At 32.7% G+C, this 24,498-nt stretch overlaps 1 protein-coding gene across 1 annotated transcript in view; it reads right to left on the bottom strand.

Moving 5' to 3' along the window:
* The window catches only part of LOC134280369 (3-oxo-5-alpha-steroid 4-dehydrogenase 2-like), a 46,536-nt gene extending 22,521 nt beyond the window's left edge, over positions 1–24,015 (bottom strand). Inside the window, exon 1 of the mRNA XM_062762777.1 lies at positions 23,975–24,015. Within this exon, the coding sequence (XP_062618761.1) occupies positions 23,975–24,015 (41 nt within the window). The remainder of the gene's footprint in view (positions 1–23,974) is intronic.
* Positions 24,016–24,498: the final 483 nt, after the last annotated feature.

Genomic DNA, 24,498 nt, shown 5'->3' with positions numbered 1-24,498 from the left:
AGGGTAATTGGTCAATTCGTAAAGTGTTAATTACTGTTTTTATAACATCATGCCGTTGCCCAGATAGTCCTGTGTTTTTTAGTTATATCAAATACATCACCGTTAAGCACTTCGTATGTCTATATAATACCGTTATCTATTAAATTATACTTTTATAAAGAATGTTTTAAATAAAACTGTAAATAAAGTAAGAGTTAAGACATAGACTAGTTCTGATTATGGTGACAACGCAGAGTTAGCTTCTTTAACATCTGCGTTGGAAAATTATCCCTGTCTGATTAGTGATTAATGTACTCTGGCAAGATTCATGGGTTTTTTGTTTAATTTTTTTCTTGTCAATTGAAATTAAAATAAAAGAATAATACTCCTATGAACATAAAATTCTCCGATCAGAATAAAAAACAAAATTTAACTTATAACGTGTTTTTAGCCTTTTTGTGTACTGTTTTACTATATGAAAAGAAAATGTCAAAATGTATACATGTACATGTATTTTGATACGACTGACCGGTTAATCGGTCGGAACGTTTTGCGGTTAACCGATTAGCAATTCTGCAATCGATTGCCATCCCTGATATACATGCATGTATAGAGAGAGAGAAATCGAAAGAAAGCCAACTCCAAAAATTTGGGCAAATTTCGGATTATTTTGGAACAAATTTGGTAAGGCATGCATGGATCAAAGAGGATCTGGATCCCTGGAATATTCAACTTTCTTATACCCCCCTTTCAATCAGCTTGTCCGTCTGTCTAGCTGTCCATCTTTCTGCGCAAAAGTGTCCGGACCATATGTTCCTTAATGAGGAACATTAGAATCTAATACTCCACATTAAGATTGCCCATGGCCTAAGATGTGTCATGACCTTGGCTAAAGGTCATTTGGGGAACTTTATGGTCACTGGAAGAAAAATTTCATAATTCATGTTAGGTCCAAATCTTTCTTATGGATAAACTTGGTAGGTTCTCATTTCAAACAAAGATTGCCCATGACCTAAGAGTGTGTCATGTCCTTGGGCCAAGGACATTTGGGGAAGTTCAAGGTCACTGAAAAAAAAAATAATTTGTGTCCGGTGCACATCTTTCTTACGAATAAACTTGGCATGTTTTTATTTCACACAAAGATTTACCATGACCTAAGGATGTGCCATGACCTTGACCCAAGGTCATGTAGGGAAGTTCAAGGTCACTGAAAAAATTTCAAAGTTCGTCTCCGGTCAATATCTTTTTTATGGATAATCTTGGAAGGTTCTCATTTCACAGAAAGACTGTCCATGCCATAAGAGTGTATCTTGACTTTGGGCCAAGGAAATTCTCCTAGGGAAAATTTCCTGGATCCACCTAACAAAAAAAAAATTCAATCGGGCTCTGGATGTCGACCTGAATATAAACGATAATGCTTAATTTTTAAAGAAAATCGCTGTCATTTGAGTGTTTAAATGCAGGGAGAACATACTTTTGTAATACATGTATCGGAATGAGGTGGACGCGCTGGCGCGCCGAATACCAATTGGAGTTCCTCGGATGACTCGTACCTCGCACGTTTGAATGGAGCGTAGCGGAGTCAGCCAAAGATTGCCGATTGGCCAAATACAATTAGCTATGTCAGTTACTGCTAATGAAAGTTTGACTGCAAATTTCATATCCCTAATTTGAGAAAAACAAATGATTCTTTATTTTCCTGATTATTTATAAATATGTATTACTATAGGCAGAAATGTAAAAATACCCTTACACATTATTCTTATACACTTTAGCTAAAGCTTTTTCATATTCGTTAGTCAAATTTTGTCAATAACAAATAAAAGCCGTTTGTCTGCACTTTGACCATCCCAAAATTTTAGAAAAAAAAGTGCGAAAGTCTACATTTTCTCGAGAATTTGCAGCATGTCTATTTTCAAACATGTGTTACTATAAATAAAAATAGAAACCTCTGCTTCTCATTCTGTCTTTGATATATGGTTTTCTTTTACTTGTTGGTCACCATATGCCAATAGCAGTTAAAAACAGATCGTCAGCAATTATTCATCCAAAATTTTAGAAAAAAGTACAAAAATGACATTTTTCTGATAGTTTACAGTACGTCTATTTTTAAACACAGGTTACTATAAATAGAAATGGAAACCTCTGCTTCTCATTTTGTATTTGATATTTTGCTTTCTTTTACTTGTTGGTCATTATATGCTAATAGCAATTAAAACAGATAGTCAGCAATTATACATCCAAAAATAAAGAAAAAAGTACAAAAAACTACATTTTTCCGATAGTTTGCATTACGTTTATTTTTAAACATGTGTTACTATAAATAGAAATGGAAACCCCTGCTTCTAATTCTGTATTTGATATAAGGCTTTCTTTTACTTGTTGGTCACCATATACCAATAACAGTTCAAAACATATGGTCTACAATTTTTCATCCAAAATGTGACAAAAAAGTACAAAATCTATATTTTTCCGATATTTTACAGTATGTCTAATTTTAAACATGTGTTACTATAAATAGTATTGGAAACCACTGCTTCTCATTTTGTATTTGATATAAGGCTTTCTTTTACTTGTTGGTCACCATATGCAAATTGCAGTTAAGAACAGATAGTCAGCAATTATTCATCCAAAAGTTTAGAAAAAAGTACAAAAAACGACATTTTCCAGATATTTTGCATGACGTCTTTTTTCAAACAGGTGTTTCTATAAATAGAAATAGAAACCTCTGCTTATCATGCTGCAATCCATTGAATGTTCTTTTGTTTTTGTCAGTCACATACTAGTAATATCAGTTACAGTTAATGACGGTAAGTCGGTAAATTTTCCATCTCTAATTTGAGAGCTAGTGGAAAATCAACATTAAACAGTTTATTTCATATGTGTCTATTTTTAGACATTTGTACTATTCAAAGACATGAGAGCCTGTCTTCAATAATTTATGATATATTATACAATTCCTTGCTAAAATTGATGAAATATTTGAGAGATCCATATTTCTATTATTCATGATTCAGTGGAGCTTCAAAATGATGGAAAATTGACATTTTTCATCATTTTATGAGACATGTCTATATTTAGGCATTTGAAGCTATGAATTGAAAACGGAAATCCCTGAAAATAATACGCATGGTAGTTATTGGTGTTCAGTCTGTGACATTAGCACATTGACTTTAACAGTATATTTCATAATTACCTAGCAATGGCATCTTAAATTCTGCCCAAATGTCATTTTTTTGATTTTTCTGAAATATGTCTATTTTTAGATACATGTTACTAAAAATAGCATTGAGATCCCACTCCAATTTTTTTCATGAGGGGACACTACTAATACTGAAGTTTGACGACACGCATATGATTTAAAAAAATTCCCTTAAAAATTTTTTTTTAACCTTAAATTTCTCCAAAAATGCCAAATCTTCCATTTTTCACATTTTGAGAAACTATGCTATTTTGTAGAACCATTTTCTAAGAGTGGGGTCAATTCTGGATAAACTGATTATATGCCCTGTATTTTTTAACAGTTGATGTTTTCTTATGATACAAATATTTATATTGAGTTCACTACATCAAGACAAAATTGCTTTTAATATTTCCTCACTTTTCATGTTTTTGTTTAGTTAAAAAATGGCCGAAAATGGCCAATTTCAATGGACCCGTTTCCATGGCAACCGGGTGCACGTGGGAAACTTCTAACACCATATTTGCTGGTTTTGTACCAAGGTGCACCTGTGGTGCAAATTTCATCAAAATCGAAGACATGTCGTTTCCAAGATTTTTTGGTTCTAACAGAGAATGCATGTTTATGTGTATTGCAACACAAGAAAATCAATCTTTAAACCAACATCAAACAGTAAGATTTAGAGAGGCAGTTCGTAGTTTGCAATTCGCAATTCAAAAATGTATTGCATTCTAGAACGAAGTTCGCAATTCGAAATTTAAACATAAGCTGTGTAGTCTGAAATTTTGAAGGTGGAGTACTACGGTTCAGATACCTCTTCTATGACAAAAATGGTGATGGTACCATCTTTAGTTTCCGATATATGGCCCTGCAGTTTTAAGCCCTACTATTTTTAATACTATACGAATCAAAATCGGGCTCAGGGACATCGAATTCCCCCCTGCTGGGGTTGGAAGTTTTGAGGGTTGGGTTCAACGGGTCAGATACCCCTTCGGAAATCTCTAGTTTCCGAGATATTGCCCTGAAGTTTTTAACCCTACCATATAATTCTATACGATAGACATCGGGCTTTTGGACATCAAAGTCCCCAACCCCGTGGTCTGAAATTTTGAGGGTGGGGTCCAAAGCGTCAGATAACACTTCCTTGAAAAAATGGTAGTAGTACCGTCTTTAGTTTCCGAGATAGCCCCTGTTCATCATAAGCCAAAACAGCCGTTATACAGTTACAACTTCTAGCGACAGAGTGACGATCCAAATTATGCTTTCAACTCAGTTGAAATTTTGTATTACAGTAATATATGCGGGGAGCAGAAAACAAATGTTTATTTTATGAACGTTTACTCACTTTAACAAACCTTTAATCAAAACACTTAACTTAGAAGCCCTCGAAGGGATATAGGCAGAATTTATTTTTATAAAACCTAAAAAGAAAAAACCTAAGCAGATACAATATGTGATGAAATAATGTAGAAATCACAGATTCATTGATTAAGTAGTAATTAGAAATCAAGCCAGTGGATAAGTATTGTTTATTAATATAATTAATAAATGTTTATTTCATATACATCTGAAATTTACAAAGAGGGAGAAAAGAGAGAGTTGTATCATGTGATTTGATTGTATTAATGAAAGGCTAGGTTTTGTCTGATTTTTCTGTTTATTTTGTACGTCACGTTTAGCTGTGCATTTGTCATTTTTGGATGTTTGAAGAGTGATGCTGCATGGGATTTCATTCTTTTATAACTCTTCCTAAACAAAATAAACTATTTTAACCTTTAAAGTTTGTTAAAAATTAAATATGATTTTGAAATAAATTAGTGTTATATTGATAAAATAAAAAAAAACTAGGGATGTCAAAATATTCATTTTCCTAAGTCGAACATTCGATTGCAATATTCGAACGATAGTCGACTATTCGGAGCACTATTTGAAAAAAAAAATCTCATAGATTACGTTTTTATGAATCAAAAACCCTTTTCGTAAATTTATTTAAAAAGTAACATTAAATGCCTATACTGTGTGTTGCACACCGATATTTATATGAACCTTAACTTGGGATAAGATGCTGAAATGGAATATATTTATATATATATATACCAGCAATTGATTCTCAACAATGTATGATTTTTCGTTAATCACATTCAAAATTTGGTATGGTCATTCTTTTTATTCTAATACGCTTAGTCGGTACAGTGTTTTTAAAGCTTATTTAAAATAAATTGGAAAAGGAGAGAAGATTGTTGAAGTTTTAATAGTTATCGATTATTTTAAAACTTCATGGCTATGCTGTTTTCCTTTAGCATAATTTTAGCATTCTTAGAGGTAATAAATAAATTTATAATTGGTACACGTCCAATTTATAATTTTCAAAGTCTATTAGAACGCTGCATAATTTACTACGATAACAAAAAATGTTAGTAATTGAGAAATAATGATCGCGGTATGTAATTACTGTACTTTCCATGTGTACGATGTGGAAACTTATTTATAATCTGTGTGTAAATAAGCTCTTGTTCGTCTGAGGATGGATACTATTATAATGGTTTAATGAATGATGCATTACAATTTTGAGTTGAGAATTCTTTAATTTTCTTATTTTTTGCATTTATCAAATATTCAAATGTCGTTTCATTATTCGATCGTCGGTCCATTCGACTGATAGTCGAATAGTCGACTATTCGTTGACATCTCTAAAAAAACACATTTAGTATATTATAAAGGATTATGCATGAAACACTGAAATAAATAAAAATGCATTTTTGATGAAATAAAACAAAAATAAAAAGGACATGGTAAGATACCGGTATTCATGTAGTACACGTAACAGTTACAGGATAAATGCATTCAGGTCTAAGGCATGCGTCTGGTTTATGTATACAACAGTGTTTTGTGTGAAAAATGAAATTTGATATTCCTCAAGGCTATTAACGAGGCGGGTACAGCTTAAAGTTACACTCGTTGCAATTTCACCTGAAACGTTCAGAACAATTACTCGGCTGACTGTTTGTGCTATCTGTGTCGTGTGCAAAAACATAGAATTTCTTCCTCGATGAGTTAAGGTGAAAACTTTATATTTTCTGCATTGTTGGAGAAGTTTGTTAGAGAAAAGTACCGTTGTGTAATTAATATTTATGATACATATGGAGATAATGAACAATATTCAAAATAAAAAATAAAGATGCACACATAAACCTGCTAGTTAACTTTAACATTGATATATTTACCACATAAAGAGATGGTGATTTCGTGACAACAGACTACAGCTGGTTCTGTTTCTCCTTGTTGGAAAAGAAGCCTTGACCTCATTTTATCTTTTGACTTCCTATTGAATACTCTAAAGCTATATTTTGTGTTAAGGCATGATTTTTACACCATCAGAAATGCACCATTAAACAAAAACTATATAATGAACCTTGATTCTGATCAATATCATCACATTGATCATGATTTGAACAAGTGTAATTAAGCAATCATGGAGAACCATTATTTGTTAATAAAAAAAAATTATCGAGTGTTGATACTCATAACCAAATGTTCATACTGAAAACATTGACCAACAGCTTTTGTTGAGCTAAGTTCCAATTTCTAAGGATTAATGAATCAGTTTGTGCAACAAAAAGCACTACATACACTGAACTAAGTTATGCCACGTTGTTCTTGAGAGATAAAAAATAAAAAAAAATATACATGTCTTGCAAATACAAATCTTTGATACCTTCTACTCATTTCGGCTTGAAACAGTCGCATGTAACAATTGTTTAGCACACCATGTTTAACAAGCAAAACTGATAAAAAACAAAAAAAAACTTTCAAATATGTTAGGAGACAAAATAAATTTATTTCCATGTACATCAGTAAAAATCTTCTAGTTCAAATGTTATTGAGGGTATTATTTTAAACATTACTACCAAATGGTACTTTTGTGAAATATGCTAACATCATTATCTAAATCTAAATTATAATCGAAGGATTGCGTAGAGTCTACTTGATAAAGAATGCATTTTTGTACTTAACAATTGTCAAAGAGTCCCTTTTTCAGAACAATCAACAACGTCAGATTGGAAAATGAGAAATAAACATATAACGTGGTATTTTTCATTTCAGTTATATTCGAAGTTTATCGAAGTCATTTTCTAAATAATATTTTTGTGAAGATTTATTTTTACAGAAAAAAAGTATTTTTGAACTTTTTCTTAATGAACCATTATATCTTATCCCAACAATGCTTTCACGAAATAAAATCAAAAGATATCTTTTTTCAAATCACTTAATCTACATTGCAACATAGATTCAAAACAGTATGCGTCATGATCGTAACATTCAAGGATAATGGAGATCATAGTTTTTAATGAAAAAGAGGCTGAAAAACTTCAGTTGGATTAGTGATTATCAAAGGATCATTAATTTGATACACGAGTCTTTTACTTATTGAAACTTCATTTACGGAAAAAAGTAAGAAAATAAAGTTCAAAATTACGGTCGTTTGTCATTAAAAAAATATCATAATTGAAAATCTTATAATTGTATGGTAGGCTTTGTTACTTTAAGTTATTGTTTTGTATGAGTATCCATAAATAATATATTTTGTTTCAATGCAAAAAGATTGTCAAGAGAATAATGTGCACCTTGTAAAAGAATGGGTTTTTTTTTTTGGAAATTGGTAAAGGTAGTTTTCATCGAAAGAATAAAAAAATACATAAAATGAGAATGCAAATGCACTTTATTTGTATCAGATAATGTTGCCGAGACGCAAAATAAAACGCAAATAAAAAGGTCAGTGTAAGATGTCGGTTTTTAATATGTACTGCACGTAACAGTTACGAGCTAAATGCATTCAGGTGTAATGAATGCGAAGTGTTTGTAAATACAACAATGCTTGTATATCAATGACCAAATTTAATACTACCTAAGGCTATTTACGAGGCGGGTACAGCTTAAAGTTACACTCATTGCTATGTCACCTGAGACGTTCAGAACAATGACTCGGCTGACAGCTTTTTTCAATCTTTGTCGTGTGAAAAAAAGCATAGCAATTCTTGCCTAGTGGTTTTAGTGAAAATTTTATATATTTTCTGCACTGATGGAAAGTGGGTAAGAGAACAGCACTATTGTGTAATCAAGATAGCGACGATAGCGGATATAACGAACAATATTCAAGATCAAAAATAAAGATACACACATAAACCTGCAACAATAACTATAACTATAGATATATTTACCAAATAAATAGATGATGATTTCGTAACAAGAGACTACTGCTTCTGTTTCCCCTTGTTGGAAAGGAAACATTGACAGTGACCTCATTTTATCTATCGACTTCCTACTGAATACTCAAGAAAATATATTTTTGTGTTAAGGCATGATTTTGACTCGTTAAGAAATGCATTATTTAAGAAAGGCAATATGTTATATCCTTATCTTTTTCTGTCAGTATCTTTACATTGATCAAGATTAGAACAAGTGTTATTTAGCAATCATAAAGAACGTTGGATATTAGATGAATTCCTTTGTTTTTTTTAATAATGAAAAGTCTCGGGGTTGGTAGTCTTTTTCAATTAATCACACTAAAACATTGCCCAACAACCTTTGTTGAACTAAATGTCAGAATCAAATCCCAAAGAATTATCAATCAGTTTTTACAACAACTTAGCTATATACATTTAACTAAGTTATGTCACGACTTTCTTAAGAGAAGAGAATAAAAATAATCTTGATACCTTCTACTCTTTCCCGTTTGAAAAAGTTTCAATGTACAATTGTTAAACATACCATGTTTAACAATTTTGGTGTTTCATTAAACAAAGCACTGCAAGTGTGAATCATACTGCTTTCTAGTTGCAGATCTTAGAGTTATGGTTAATGAACGTAGAATTTTAGTATGTAGTAGTAAGGAAGGTCTTCAAAATATCTCACGCCATTTACAAATGTTAAAAAAGGGGACAATTTTGACTACAAGGAGAGAAAGAGTAAAAGGCCTGGAATTTAATCATAAAATATAAATATGTAACATAAAGATGAAAAGCAAATAAAGCAATCTTAAGATCTTTGAGTATTTCTTTGTCTGTCATAAAGTGGCGCAGTGGCGCAGTGGTTAGAGCGTCTGCTCTAGAGTTGCAAAGTAAGGAGTCAATCCTTACGTCGCGGGTTCGAATCCCACTGTGGAACGTGGAGACCGGTCCTACGGATGAGACCGTATAAACCGAGGCCCCGTTTCGCAATAGGTGCTGGCATGAAAAAGATCCCTCAGTGCTCAAAGGCCCTGAGTGCCGAGCATAGAACAAAATTTATAGCCCTCCACCTGCAAGTGGTGGCGTCTCAATAAGAGTGAAAAATTCTCGAGAGGGACGTTAAACAACATACGATCAATCAATCAATCTCTGTCATAGAGGTTGTAAATGAAGGCAATATTAACAAAAATGTTCTTCTATAAAATATGAGAATGAAGCTCTTTAAATATCAGAGATAAGATATTGTTTGGAAGATAAAGGATATAGAAATTTATCAAGGCATCCGATCCATAAAATTACATAGTTTTCTACCCTTAAATATCCATCCTGAATTATCAAAAGATGCCCTAACGTTTGGCCTTTATACTAAAGATAACAAAATACTAGTACTTCTATTTAATTATTTATATTTATATTGGCGATATGGGCCACGGCTGCATTAAAAAAATATGGGAGCCCAGCATCAATTCTTGCCTTGGTGGCGTCCCCACAAATAAACAAATAAGTGAGCCCAGCATCAATTCTTGCCTTGGTGGCGTCCCCACAAATAAACAAGCATTAGTGGTGAGCCCTGGGAACAGATGCTCGCCTGCTTGGACAATAATTGCAAAATTCAATCAATTGTGCACCAAGTCATATACGAGGGTCATTCAAAAAATACGTAGACAATGCTTCTCATCGTCATATAATTATTACAAGATTATAGATCAACACATTTTCGTAAACATAAACATTTATTTTATCGAAGTTTGAAGTTTCATTCCATTTGATAAAACAGATAAAACAGAACTCACGTTAGCCAAAATAAAAGGCAACGTGTTTTGTTACCACGGAGCACGGTTAACCAATAACGTCAAAAACAACGCTGAGAAAATTTGTCAAAAGTATACACATTTTTGTTATTTCAAACACGATTTGTTGCGTCTTCTCCATTTGAAACACATATCCATAATACTTAACACCTGGTTTGCTAACAATTGTACAAATATAGCTTGAATTAGAATGTTATTGTTTTCAAAATTCTTTGATTTACCAAGCAACTTTATTATTCCTGCAACATTGAAGCACACATCACGTTCCTAACTCTTTTGACAATATTTTTAACTTTAACCTGTTTCTTTGCAGACAATCGATTGTCCGATTCAAACTCGCTACCACTCAAAAATTGTATTTTCAACTTAATACAAATACACAGATTTTTTTTCATACGGATCCTGATTTATAAGGATTTTTTAAGCTTGTAGAAAAAGTTTCCCGAATGTAAAGTCTAATTCTATTGCTACTTGCTGCTCCGTGACGTCCTCCAACGTCATGGTTTTTTGCTTTATTGAATCAAGTCCATATGTATTTAGAAGCTGATATCTTTTAAATGGAACGAGATGTTACATAACCTGATTTCATTTGAATTAATACACCAATACTTTATTTAAACATGTAAATTTTATTTCGTTTTAGCTCCATTTATTAGAGGTATAGCTGTAAATACTTTAAAGTGAAAATTAGAAAATTACTCAATTTTAACGGTGCTCCACGACCCCATTTTTGCTGTTTTAAATCCTTGGTTATTTTAATAAATATGAGGATACATTCCAATTTTTTTTACTCAAATTATTTGAATCTGTTGTTAAAATATTTGTACCAGATTTGGATATAATATGACGTTAAATAAAAAAGTTAGGACAAAAGTCTACGAACTTTTTGAATGACCCTCGTATTAAGATTATAGGTTAGGCACTACTGGTGAGCCAAATATCCGCCTCGAGCCTATGCTTTGCGCATTGGCTGCACCACCAGTAGGGCAATCGGAATGAAGAAAGGGGGTCGATATTAAAATTGATAGTTACCTGACTCATATTTACGTCCGCTAATAGTGTAATTTATGGCAATAATAAATACCTGGTAACATAAAAAGACCAAAAAAATAAAGACTTAATGTAAATGCAAATAAATAGACCCTCAACAGTCTATGGGCAAAAAGGGGGTCATGCAGAGTTACATAGGGTCAACACGGTCATTTTTTCTAAACATAAGGTTCACATTTTTCATTAATCTGAGATGGGTAATAACTCTTTTTTGTATAGATTGCAGCAGGCTTGGTAAGTTTTCTTGATTAACAACTCAGTTAACGTGTCCCCAAATGATGGGGAAATGGGCCATGGCTGCGCCATGACTAGATTTTAGTCATGGTACTATTTTATTTACTGTCCATAGACTATTGAGAGTCTATGTATTTGTACTGTCATGCACCAAGCCAAATTTTGCTCTTGTCCATAGACTGTTGAGGGCCTATGTATTTGTATTTACATAAAGTCTTTATTTTCTTGGTCATTTTATTTTTTACCAAGTATTGATTATTGTCATAAATTCCACTATAGGTTCATATGAGTGTTCTGTGTTTTGTGAAACTGAGACAGAAACTATTGAACACATCGTCTGAAAATGTGAAGTAAAACTAGACTTATTGAATAGTTTTGATAGTTATTTATTTTAGAAAGATTCATATTAATGTTGTTTATCCCAAGAAAGAATTCACGTTGGGATCTTTTGCAAAATTAGACAAAATTAAATATCTCATTGCTCTACAGATTAAATATTTTTTCTATAGAATGCGATGTTGTGGTAATACCTCTCATTGAATGGACTGATATCCTCCATCAAATATATGTATGAAACAAACAACTATATTGTATATTAGAACAATAATCAGGTGACTTTTGACGAAGCCTATTTTTAACTATCTCTTCTCTCTCTCCTCTCTCTCTTGCTCTATTTCTCTCTCTCTCTCTCTTTCTTATAAAAAAATTATAGAAAATGTATATTTGTATTGTATAATTATGTATTAGAATCTGTAAATAAAAGAAAAAAAAATAAATTCCACTATTGGAGTACATAAACAAGAGTCAGATAATTATCTACTTTTATATTACCTGACGTACTTATCCCCAGACCTTAACAAGTGGCTAGCCACATGGATACTTACTCTGACTCTTATTCACTCAGACTGGTTAATACCCCCCCCCCTCCTTTTCCAATAAAGATGTGGCAGTATTTGTGACCATATTAATGAGGTTGATTGTAGCAATTTGCTAATTTTTGTAATACTTCTTATAATCTGAAACGTAAATCTGCTGACTTAAACGCAGAACAGTTAAGGTGCACAATGGAAATATCGACTAAATGTTGTATTTAAAAATGTATTTGTAATCGGTATGGCGATTATTTTTAGTACGTTATTTATATCGGATATTGTAATTATGATTAAAAACTATATATCGAGGACGATTTTATTTTATATTTAGTCTAGTCACGTGATTCTGCAGTCACACGATTTTAGCACATTGACTTGAAGTATTGATGTTACATATAAATATCACTAGTGCAAGGGCATAACCAAGTTAACTTTCCAAGTTTAGTACATAATTATAATCAACATGCATTGTAGTTTCTAAAAAGTGCTGCGATCCTGTCTAGATTTTGCAATTTCATTGTTAAAATTATACTGTATGACCGAATGCTATATTTTTTTTGCTGGTCAGCGGCATGAAATATTGATATAATCAAATTATTTTTAAGATTTAATCAGGACCGCAGCACTTTTCAGATACCTTAATAGTTCTATAGTTGAAATGTAAAAGCTTACTTTGATCCATAATGTGTATGCCCTTGCACTACGATTTATTAAGACACCCCACATTACCCTCCGATGTACTTGCACACAAATATACGGCAGTGTCAATTAAATATGTAATGTACAGAAAATATATTAATAAAATAGCGAAGAAGGCATTAAATTCAAGTTATTGGCCCATAGAATATTTGTAAATAATATTTCATTTAATTAGAAAATGCATATTTTGTTCTGAAAATATTACTTGATCTGTCTCTCACTCACGTTGTAAGAAATGACGTCACATTGACAAGTGTATTGCGATCAGTGACTTGTTTATAAATTGTTATGTGGGATTTAACTAACGACAAAACAACAAGTTTTTATGTAGTTTGATGATTTCTTACTGGTTATATTAGCAGATAACCTTTTTTGTGCTATTTTGAAGAAATTTTGTATGATGTTTATTGTGTATTATATCATAGTCAAGTTTTCCCGTACAAATTAGGCCCCGCCATCTTTTTGTTACCTTAACTGTGCTGCGAACTCACTATACCCTGGAATGTTATTTCCCCCGCAATGAATAAGTAATATGTGAGGAGCATTTTCTACCTTGAGTAATGTTCTAATTCTGGTAAGATCATGATGTCTACCAACTTCATACCCCCTTTGCCTTGCCAGAATATGATAGCATTGTGCCGCTTTAATTCGAGGTTGGTGCCAATGCAAATACAATACTGATTTTCTTGAAAAATAAAATTTATGTTTAACAATGGAAGACCCTATGATCCATATTCTCTTTACACCTATAAAGATTTAACAAAGGAAAAATACAATGATGCTAGATTTATTAACATGTTAACTCCTACTGTACTTGTACAGACACCGGGATTTCAATCTACCCCTAATGGCAATGTCTTTTTCATTTGCACCATTGGCCCAGGCAGTTGAGGCTGCGCCTATGCGGAATTTACAAGTTTGCTTGCTTAACCCCAAATTTTACAGAGGCTATTTTGAAAACAGATGACACCTGATACCTTGTCACTGGACTACCTGAGATGTGGCAAAAAAATGTTTAATAGATGCTAGGTCTCAAGTGCATAAATGATAAAATTAGGCGCACTGGGAATACTGCCTGAAAAAAGGCCGCTCGTGGAATTATAGCCCCCTCTCCTCTAGCTCAGTTTTGGAGTGTTTAAGGACAATGAGGACTTGATTATTCTGTTTGTGATAAGTTACACCCCCCGGCTTCAATAGTGTGACCAGGGTCATGTGCTGGATTCTAAGCCAGCTCCCCCATTCTAAAATGACCAAAAAATGCTATTATGAATATGGCTGAAAACAGCACAGATTCGAAAAGAGGTTTGCATATTGTTGGCAGCAATTTAAGGATTCTGGACAACATTGTGAAATTGACTGGTTAACCTTTGTTGACGGGAACATTTTCCCCCCAAGCCTACCAGGGTTTTTTTCTGAGTAATAATAATTGTGTTGAATCAGGAAGGTTGCGGAGTTTACAAAAATAATATATCCCAGAAATGTACGACTTAACAGTGTTTGGTGAGCACTGCTTATACGATAGGTAGGAGACAAAAATGACTAATGAGTTGTAATGGTGAGTCCACTCTTCTGTGTCAAAATTCTTTTTGAATAATATATAAGTTAACTGGTCCTCAAGCTGCTCCAATTTCTTTGATTGTATGCAAATTGTCATTTCTTGAGTGTTAATTTCTAAGCCTCAGAAGTCAAATGTTTGTAGGTTCCACAGTTTTTCATGAGCTAAGGAGATGGAACTAAATGCCTACATATACATGTATAAGCCTAGCACAATATTGGCTCCCCTTCCTTCCTGCTACCAAGGAAACATCTAAATAATGAACCACATCGTTGCTTTTGGCCTGCTGCTTAAGTATCCATTCTAAAAAGGTAGATAATTTCTAAAAATTGGAACAGCTTAAATAGAAAATCCAAAGGGCAAGCCCTTACCTAAAATATCATGCACTGAATTTGAAGCCTTATAATTCATAATCTGCTCTGTGAATCATTAAAAGGTTAAATGCATTTTCGTTTAATCTGGCAATTTTTGTGCCTGCACCTAATTTTGCAAGCATGTCAAATGCATAGTCAAATGACGAGCAAGTAACTGAGCAATGCTTTTTACTAATAAAATCATTGACACTAGACCCTGGGGGGGGGAAGACAAGTGATGAATAAATATGTAATAATTTTAACCCCCTTCTTCTGTACCATGCCCACTGGAGACAACCTGAGGTTCGGGAGAGGGGGCTGATCACCTGGACCTGCAACTCTGCCTAACATGATTTCTTTAACGACCAACTGAACAGCTTCATACTGTAACCCAGACCTGAATTAAAATTATTACAGTCAGTGGCCACTCAAGGCCCTTCGTAACATAACCTTAAAGCGTTATGGTATGTAAAACCCCGCAAAAGTTCTAAAGGTACCAAGCCAAATGGATGATATGCTAACATTTTGCCTAATCTACATGTAGGTACATTAATAGGGCTTGCTGCAATATTATTGAGGTCTAGTTGGTTAGGTATAAGGTGCTCTAATAGCTTAACACAGTGCTGTGTGTCTCTCAGGTAGCTGAGGCCACCATGTTGCTTGCAGACCAGTTGACCTAAAATTCAAACTAGAGCCTGGTGATGTCTAGTGTATAGCTACATTAAATATAGCTGTAATTAATTTATTTGCAAGATTTCAAGAGGTTTTCAGCACTAGTCGAACTCAAGCACCAAAATCAGTGACGTCGAGTGCAAAAAATCAAGTTTCTGCAAATAATTAAACCATATTACATTTTTGTGATATCAGTGAACTCCTAAAAAGAAGCGCCCATCCTAATAAGAATGTATTCTTTATCTTAAAAAATCCCTGATATTTCTATTTGTAACCTTTACTGTGCTGCGTATCTGTTATGCATTCAGATTCATTGAAGTTGAGGTTATTAGGGATAAATACTTTTGAAAAAAAAAGAAAACTTTTTTTTGGCAAGAGTGCTTTTTTATTATCATCCAAAGAAAAATAAATAAAAATCTCAAGAAGGTTCCACATTGTTACAAACAATCATTTGCAAGAAAACAACCTTTGTTTGTTGAATTAGATTTTATTTCTAAGTACAACTAAGCGCACAAATCAAAACAAAAACGAATTTGATAATTACTACGTAGAAACAATTTCTTTGTCAGGTGACCCAGGATAACTAGTCTATGTCACCTTGAGTTGATCTATACGGATAAGATTTAGGACACCTTGTAAATTTGAAAGACCAGTTAGAATTTCTTTGGATCAAATTTTTTAAAGATTTGTGACTAAATGAGTAAACAGTTTTTAAAATACCGTTTCCAAGGTATCATTTTTAAAATGGGACACGAAATGTTTCGGATTTTAGCATCAATGAATTTAATGGCATTTGTACTAAATGTGCATATTTTTACAATAAAAGTTGTTCTTAACCTCGGAACCTTTTTACTTATACGATACACGAAACCTCTTAGTGAAATGATATTAAGCTTGAAACAAACGTTTGTAAATCAAGTTCTTTCGAACAAAACCAAGGTCAATGACATTGTGATCGTATTGATCCCAGGTTGTTCCTATGAATCGCGAGCTGGGGAATTAAGGTAGGACCAAATAGATACGAGGGTTGATCCAAAAGTAATGTCACAACTTCGTTAAAATTACAACTAGTCAACGTAAACTAACAAAATTATACAGGATGGTAGCTATATATATTTAAAATCAGTCCTGAAAAAATCAAATTGAAATTATTTATACTTTTCAAAATATCGAATTTTATACAAAGTGCGATTATGGTACAGTGTAGTCGCCGCACCTCAATAACGTCATATGACGGATATGCGCCGTCACACAGTTTTAAAGACTCTTCCCCATCGTTTCATTAAAATAATTGATATTCAAAAACACATTCACACATTTTACGTTTTTTAGAATTATTTTCATCAATTGTACACTCTATCAGTAATTTAGTCCTTCATCAAAATTCTTTGAATATTACCATAAGACAAACCTCAAAGTTTCTCATACGAGGGTTGATCTAAAAGTAATGTCACAACTTCGATAAAAATGCTACTAGTCGACGTAAATTAACGAAATTACACATGATCGAAGCTTTATATATTTAAAATCAGTTCTGAAAAATTCAAATTAAAATGATGTATTCTTTTCAGAATATCGAATTATATACAAAGTGCAATAATGGTAGTCGCCGCACCAAAATAACGTCATAATTATGATGGATACGCGGCGTCATACACTTAAACGCTTCCCCTTCGTTTCATTAAAAATATTTGAGATTCACGAACACATTCACATATTTCTCTTTTTAAAAGAATTATTGGCATCCATTGTAAATTCAGTCCATGCATAATTTAGTTATCTCTCAAAATTCTTTGAACAGAACCATAAGAAAAACCTAGTTTCTCATATCGGTTTAACCGTCTTATCGTCTCTCTTTTTGGACAACGTCAGACACCATTTCAAGAATGTTCCCACCCGACCACCTTTTTTCGGTCTTTTTGTCCTCTGCTGATCATTCAGTGACCCACGACCCGATAAAAATCGCTGAAACCATCTATAAACAAGTCTCTTATTCACATTTTATCCTCTGTGTGTCTGATTATCATCGTAACTGTTTCTACGGGCGATTTCCCAATTTTGAAGCAAAAACGCATCACAGATCGTTTCAGCGGTTTTTCTCCATTTTGACATTTCTTGTGTTCAATCCAGCAGATTAAAACGTATGTTTATGATCAAAAAGCAATGACGTCATTTTATTTTCATCTTAAGACTGGAAAATGTCGTAAAATTTTGTCTTTAAAATATTTGAAGATAGGATGTTTTTTAGTAGCTTTTTAAAGTGTTTGTCTTTTTTCATTCTAACAATTTACAATACAAAACGTGACGTTTAGTTGTGACGCGGCGACATCCCTTATCTTTAATATTTTAAACGTCTATAAAATTAATTCAAGTAAACATTATTAAATGAAATTTTCAATTTTGATTAGAATTATTTTTATGCATCTTTTGGTATATTATTTATGATTATTAAAGATATTGACACAGTGACATTACTTTTGGATCAACCCTCGTACAATGAATGACTCAAACCGCGTGAAATGAATCTCTTTTTTGACAACGTCGACACCATTGAATGTCTCCACCCAAACTCGTATCTTTCGATGTTCCTATCCTCAACTGATAAGTTAATTACCAACGATCCACCCGAAGTGTATGAAACCATCTATGAACAAGTTTCGTTTTTGCATTGTTTCCTCTGCGAGTCTGATTTACCATCGTAACTTTCTCTACTGGTGATTTCCCGATTTTATAGGAAAAACGCATTAAAACTCAATTCGGCGTTTTATTCCATTTCTTTTCTTCAATACATCAGATATAAACAATAAAGTAGATGATAAAAAACAATGTCGCCATTCTATTTTTAAATAAAGACTATAAATTGTCGTCGATTTTGTCCTTTTTAAAAATATAAGACGATTAGACGCGTTCTTAAATGCTTTTTTAAATGTGTTTGTCTTTTTTATTCTAACTGTATACATTGTAAAACGTGACGTTTAGTTTTGACGCGGCGACACCCCCTATGTTTGATTTTTTAAACGTGTACAAAATGAATTCCATTAAACATTATTAAATGAAATTTTCAATTTTGAATAGATTTATGTTAATGTATCTTTTGGTACATTATATTTGATAATTTGAAGCCAAATATTTAAGATATGGACACAGTGACATTACTTTTGGATCAACCCTTGTAGGTCATTTTTTTCCCTCAAATTCAATTCTTCTGAAATTTTGATATTTTGTTCTTTGATACAGAATCTCTCTTTATCTATGATATGAAAGAAATTCAACCGCACATTTTTTTGCCCTCATAGTCTGAAATATGGCCTTTCAGATCCCTGTAAGAAGTTTGTGAAATCAGACATTCGACTTGAGAATGAGCCTTATTTTAGAATTCTCTATTGATCCATTGCAAATTTGTGTAATACTTTTAATAAAGATGACCTTTTTGTTACTTTAAATCAGTAAGTCACATTGATACGGGAAAATTTGGGTAAAATATTAAGTAAAAGAGAACATACATTGTGTCAGAAACTGAAAAATCACATGTAAATATCCGACAATTTAAGTTTTCGCAAGAGAAAATATATCATTCAATTTTTACAAAAAATTAACAGAATGATTCAAATGGGTCCTAGAATAAAATGGGTAAAAATAAAGAAAATTGAACCGGTGGTTTTAGGTATTTTGATGATTTAAAAAAAATTCAATGGCAAAAAAATTAAATATTCAGTAGATGACGTCACAATATTTGACCTTTGACCTCTTGATATGACCTTGACCTTTGTAGTACACAAAGAATTGAGACTCCTTATATATGCGTCCAAATATCAGCCCTCTACTATTTATGGGACAAAATTGCACTGCATTTTATAACAGACTGTTACATGCTTGTTTATTGCACTTAGATAGCGTAAACACATTCCAAAATGTAAGCTCCCAAATGACCAATATATAGGATTCTCTGATTTTTTCACAAAAAATAACGCAAATTTGCCAAAACTTATTATTTTTCTTTCATGGATCATTCATTGTTGTCAGTATAGTAATATTACTCTTTTTTCCTCCAGTACTTTTTTAAGAAATGGGTCAAAATAGAATCCACGGGTGTTTTGTCCTACCTTAAGATGTCAACCGGTCAATCTGGTATATTCCCTAGTACATTGATTTACAGAGCATAATTATAACCCCTCCCCTTATTGAAGGGGTACATGTAGTCGAACAAACTATTTAATTTCACTTTCAGCATTTCTTATAATAGTTTTTAACGATCTTAGAAAGAATCCATTGGAGATGGACTTATGAGATTCCCTCGTTTTGTTCCTTCATCACAAAATACTTAAATGTGGGAACAGCGGTATAGAATCAAAACTACAAATGTCCTAGCTAGTAAGCCCCACCTTAAAAAAATTAAGAACTATCGAATAAGAGGCTCGATAATTTGAGTCCGAAGTTTATCCAATATAATACAATATAGCCACGTAGCATCGTTTTTGAAAGGGGACTGAGAAAAAAATACTTGCCTGAAAAGTTGACAAGCAAAAAACAAAGGGGGGGGGGGCACAGGAAAAGTTGCCCAAAGTTGACAGTCCTATTTCGGGGGGTGGGTGGGTGGGTGAGGCTTACTTTTTCAATGCCATTTTTTCCCATACCAATTGTCATGGTCCAAAGAGCTATTTATGTATTAAAAAAGGATGAATCCTCCTGAATAGACAAATTGTATATCACTCTATACGAGCTATTTTGTGCACACATTTAATTTGTCCGAACAAAAATCTAATCCGTCCAAACGAATTTCTCATTTGTCCAAACAAATATCTAATTCGTTCAAACAAATAACTAATTCGTCCAAACGAATATCTAATTCGTCCGAACAAATAACTTGTTCATCCGAACGAATTTCTAATTTGTCAGTACAAATAATTTAGTTGTCGGAACAAATTTGTAATTTGTCCGAACGAATTTCTAATTTGTCGGAATAAATATCTTATTCGTCCGAACAAATAACCTATTCGTTCGAACGAATTTCTAATTTGTCCGAAAAAATAAGAATATTTTTTTGCCTGGCCCTCCAGCGGCGCCGTAAAGAACGATAACATATACATTTAACTAAATTATGTCCTTTTGTTCTTGAGAGAAAAGAGATATCCTGCAATAAATATCTTTGATACTTTCTATTCATTCCAGAGTGAACAATTGCAAGGTACAATAGTTAAGCAGACAACAAACAACACACCATTTACGAAAAGTCCTTCAAAAATGTCACCAGACAAAATCACTTTCTTTCCATTAATATAAGTAAAAAGTTTTCTAGTTCAAATGTCGTTGACGGTGTTATTTTACACAATACTACCAGATGGTACTTTTGTGGAATATGCTAATATCATTATTTAAATACAGTAGATAATATTCGATTTACTGCGTAGAGTCTAGTTGATAAAGAATGCACTTTAATACTTAACAATTGTCAAAGAACCCTTTCTCAGAACACGCAACAGCATTAGATAGGCAAATAAGAAATGACATATAACTTGCATTATCCATTACTGTTATATTTGAAGTTTCAAACATTAATTTAGCAAAATCATTTTTAGTCATATTTTTTTGAAGATTTTTTCATTTTTTACAGAAAAAAAACATATTTAATGAACTTTTTCTTAACAAATCAATATACGATATCTAATCCCGACAATGCATTCACGAAATAAAATACATTTCATTTCTTTTATTTACCAAACCTACATTGCAACACAGATTCAAAACAGTATGGGTCATGATTGTAACATCCAATGATAATAAACATCATTGTTTTTTTCTTTCATGAAAAAAAGACTAATCAAACTCCAATTGGATTAGGAAATGCAAACGGATTATTAATTTGGCACACGAATCTTTTACATATTGAAACTTCAATTACAGTAATTAAGAAAATATAGTTCAAAATCTTACTGATGTGTCATTTAAGAAAAGCATTGTAAGTGAAAATATTATAACTGTATGAAATCTAGCTGCTTTATAGTAGGCTTTGTTACTTTTATTTATCGTTTGTACGAGTATTCATAGATGACGTTGTATCGGTACAAAAATAATCCAGAGAATAATCTGGACCTTGCTAATTGGTAAAGGTGGTTTTCATGGTAAGAATAAAAAGAATATATAAAATGAAAACGTAAATACACCTTATCATTATCAGATAATGCTGTCCTGAGGTTTCACACGCAAATTGTAAATATTTAGTGAAGATCATTTTTTAAACATTTCAGTGACTTTGCAAGAATGAATTGCGGTTTCAATTACAGTTCCCAAGATATTATTTTTAAAGTATGAAACAAATATTCGGTAGACCCTATATAAATTGAATAAGATCATCCGTACTTATTGTACAGTTTCTTTTTTCGTTTAATAATTCTTAATCACGGAACACCTGGATATATACTCTCTAAAAACATCTTATTTTTTATAGATAAAAATGACTTTAAAACATAATATACTTTTACATATTTGGTTTTACTTAAATATGATATGCAGAATATTATATGCTCTTAAATATCTAACTTATGAATGATTCTTTTCATAACTAATTTAAGGACAATTGCATTTGTTCTGTTGCTAGTTAGTCAAATAATAAAGAGAATGCATGTGTGTAGAGCATTGATTACAATTGCCGAATGTGTAACAATCACTATTGCACTTGTACATTTATTTGTATTTCCCGCGTTTTGTCCCTATGCTTATTATACCCATAAGTCCTTGAAAAATAGCTTAGCCGACAAGAACAATTGAGGCCTGGTCATTCCCGGCAGAGAAACGTAGCTGCAGACACGTATTCTATTTTCGAAGCAGCTAGTATATTTACATAGCAGCAGTACATGCAATATTTTGACACTGGCACGGAGACAGGTCCGTGGTAAGTATTTACTTATGATATTATTTGCTTTGTATATAGTTTTTATTTAAAAGACAAAGGCCAAGATAGGGTAAGACCAGTATTTGGCCCCCGGTTTTGGGTGTCTTTCAGAATGATCCAACAGTTTATCCATAAAAACCTGTTGTCACCTCTGCCACAAAATAATTGTTGGTTTTAAGATTATACAGAGGTCACAATTAGGTCAAGAAATGGGCCAATTTTCCAAATTTCTCCTTTTTAAGCAAATTTTCATTAATTTTGCAGCATATTTTCTTTCGGAAATCATAGAGCACACGCTTGCCTATCTACAAAATTTATATATTTTATACATTGATATCAGAGGCAGTTTATGTGTAAAAATCTCAGATAGGCAAGCTTGTGCTCTATGTTTTCAGTAAAGAAATATATCCTAAATATGATGAAATTTTACCAGAATTGAGGAAATTCGGGAAAATGTACTATTTCTGCACCCTCTAGTGGCTTCCATGTAAGCTTTGAATCAGAATTAGTGCTTGTCTTAAAGTAAGCATCATTTTAACTTCTTAACTACAAACTATTACAATTTTACCTGTGTTCTGATTTTTATATAAAATAAGGGGCCAGAATCGGCTGTTACCCTATCTTGTTCTTTATTATTGAGTACAACTTCGTTCTTATTTCTGAACTTGGCCAGCTCTCACCATTTTACCCGTTGTTCACTCAGGTGCGACGGTTAGCGAGAGTGTTCGAGTGGCTGTTGTATTATATCGATAACGTTTAAAGTTCTCATTGTTAAATGTTCGCTATTTTCTTGTACTCAGTTTTGTTACTTTGTGTAGAAAATTTTGTCCATTTAAAATTTTGGTTTAAATGTCTGGGCGGAAGTGAATGACCGGAGGTTGAAAGTAAGGTGCGCCATATTGGCAGTAATTTGTTTTGACTTATGTTAACTGGTAACCATTATACTTAGTACTGTTTTGATTATTTTTTATATTGAAAATGAATAGCCAAACATATACTGAAAGGAAAAAGAAACGCAGGGTAAACTTTTGAGGTGAATTAAATTTGTTTTTCTTAAAATAATTTTTAGTTATCCTATCTACCCTTTTAAATCATCTTTCAGAAAGATATAACCAAATTCTCATATGATTTTGTCTAATTATTCATAAGTTATTAAAGTTCATATGACGATACCCCCCTAAAGTGAAAATCGAAAACTCTCATCATCTTCAATGTCTATTTCGTGCATTTGTCAGAGTCTTATTTCTCCTTTGCATGGAATTTCATCAGAGTGTTTATCTTTCAAATACTGGCTATATTTAGCATGGGTAACCACGCAAAAAAATAAGTCAAACGGCGCGCGCAGTCGCCTGTGAGAGGAATACAACCGTAAGTTGACTGGCTCAAAAAACCAAATTGCAGAATTGTTTTCTTTCAAATTTCGTATGAGCGTAATGATTATAATCATCTACTCTATAGCTCGTAACATGACTCTGTTTCGCGTTACCGTCATCGTCACGGTTGATTGAAAACCAGTCAAGACACTCTCTGACAACGGGTAACAAGTTTTATGGGGAAAAATGTACAAAAGACTGCTTAGTAAACCCTTGTTGCCTATTTCATTAATTAGGCAATTCGAAAACAAGACCCCATTGAACTTCCGTAAACTCTGCCAAGATTGCAATAAATTCATGATGTCTCTTAATATTGAAAAACGATGTGCATACCTCATATGCATCAATTAATGCAACAAGATTTGTTGACAAACTCGTCGTTATCAAATTGCACGTGTTTTGGGGTTTTTTTGCGTTTTCCCTACGTGACGTCATAAATTTTACGGTTGAGTAATTCTGAATACTGATTTTGATGCACAGTAACTAAATTTCCCTTCTGACCAATTTTCGTAATTTTCGGTCATGTGGTCAAATTTTTATCGAAAATTATGCTACCCTGTGTTTCTTTTTCCTTTCAGTATATATAGTGGTATTGCCAAACA

The sequence above is a fragment of the Saccostrea cucullata genome, unplaced genomic scaffold (assembly GCF_032062105.1).
Source record: "Saccostrea cucullata isolate Sc308-1 unplaced genomic scaffold, CSIRO_AGI_Scuc_v1 ctg794, whole genome shotgun sequence".
Lineage (NCBI taxonomy): Eukaryota > Metazoa > Mollusca > Bivalvia > Ostreida > Ostreidae > Saccostrea > Saccostrea cuccullata.
The sequence above is the reverse complement of the archived record's forward strand: the minus strand, read 5'-3'. Positions and strand labels throughout refer to the sequence as shown.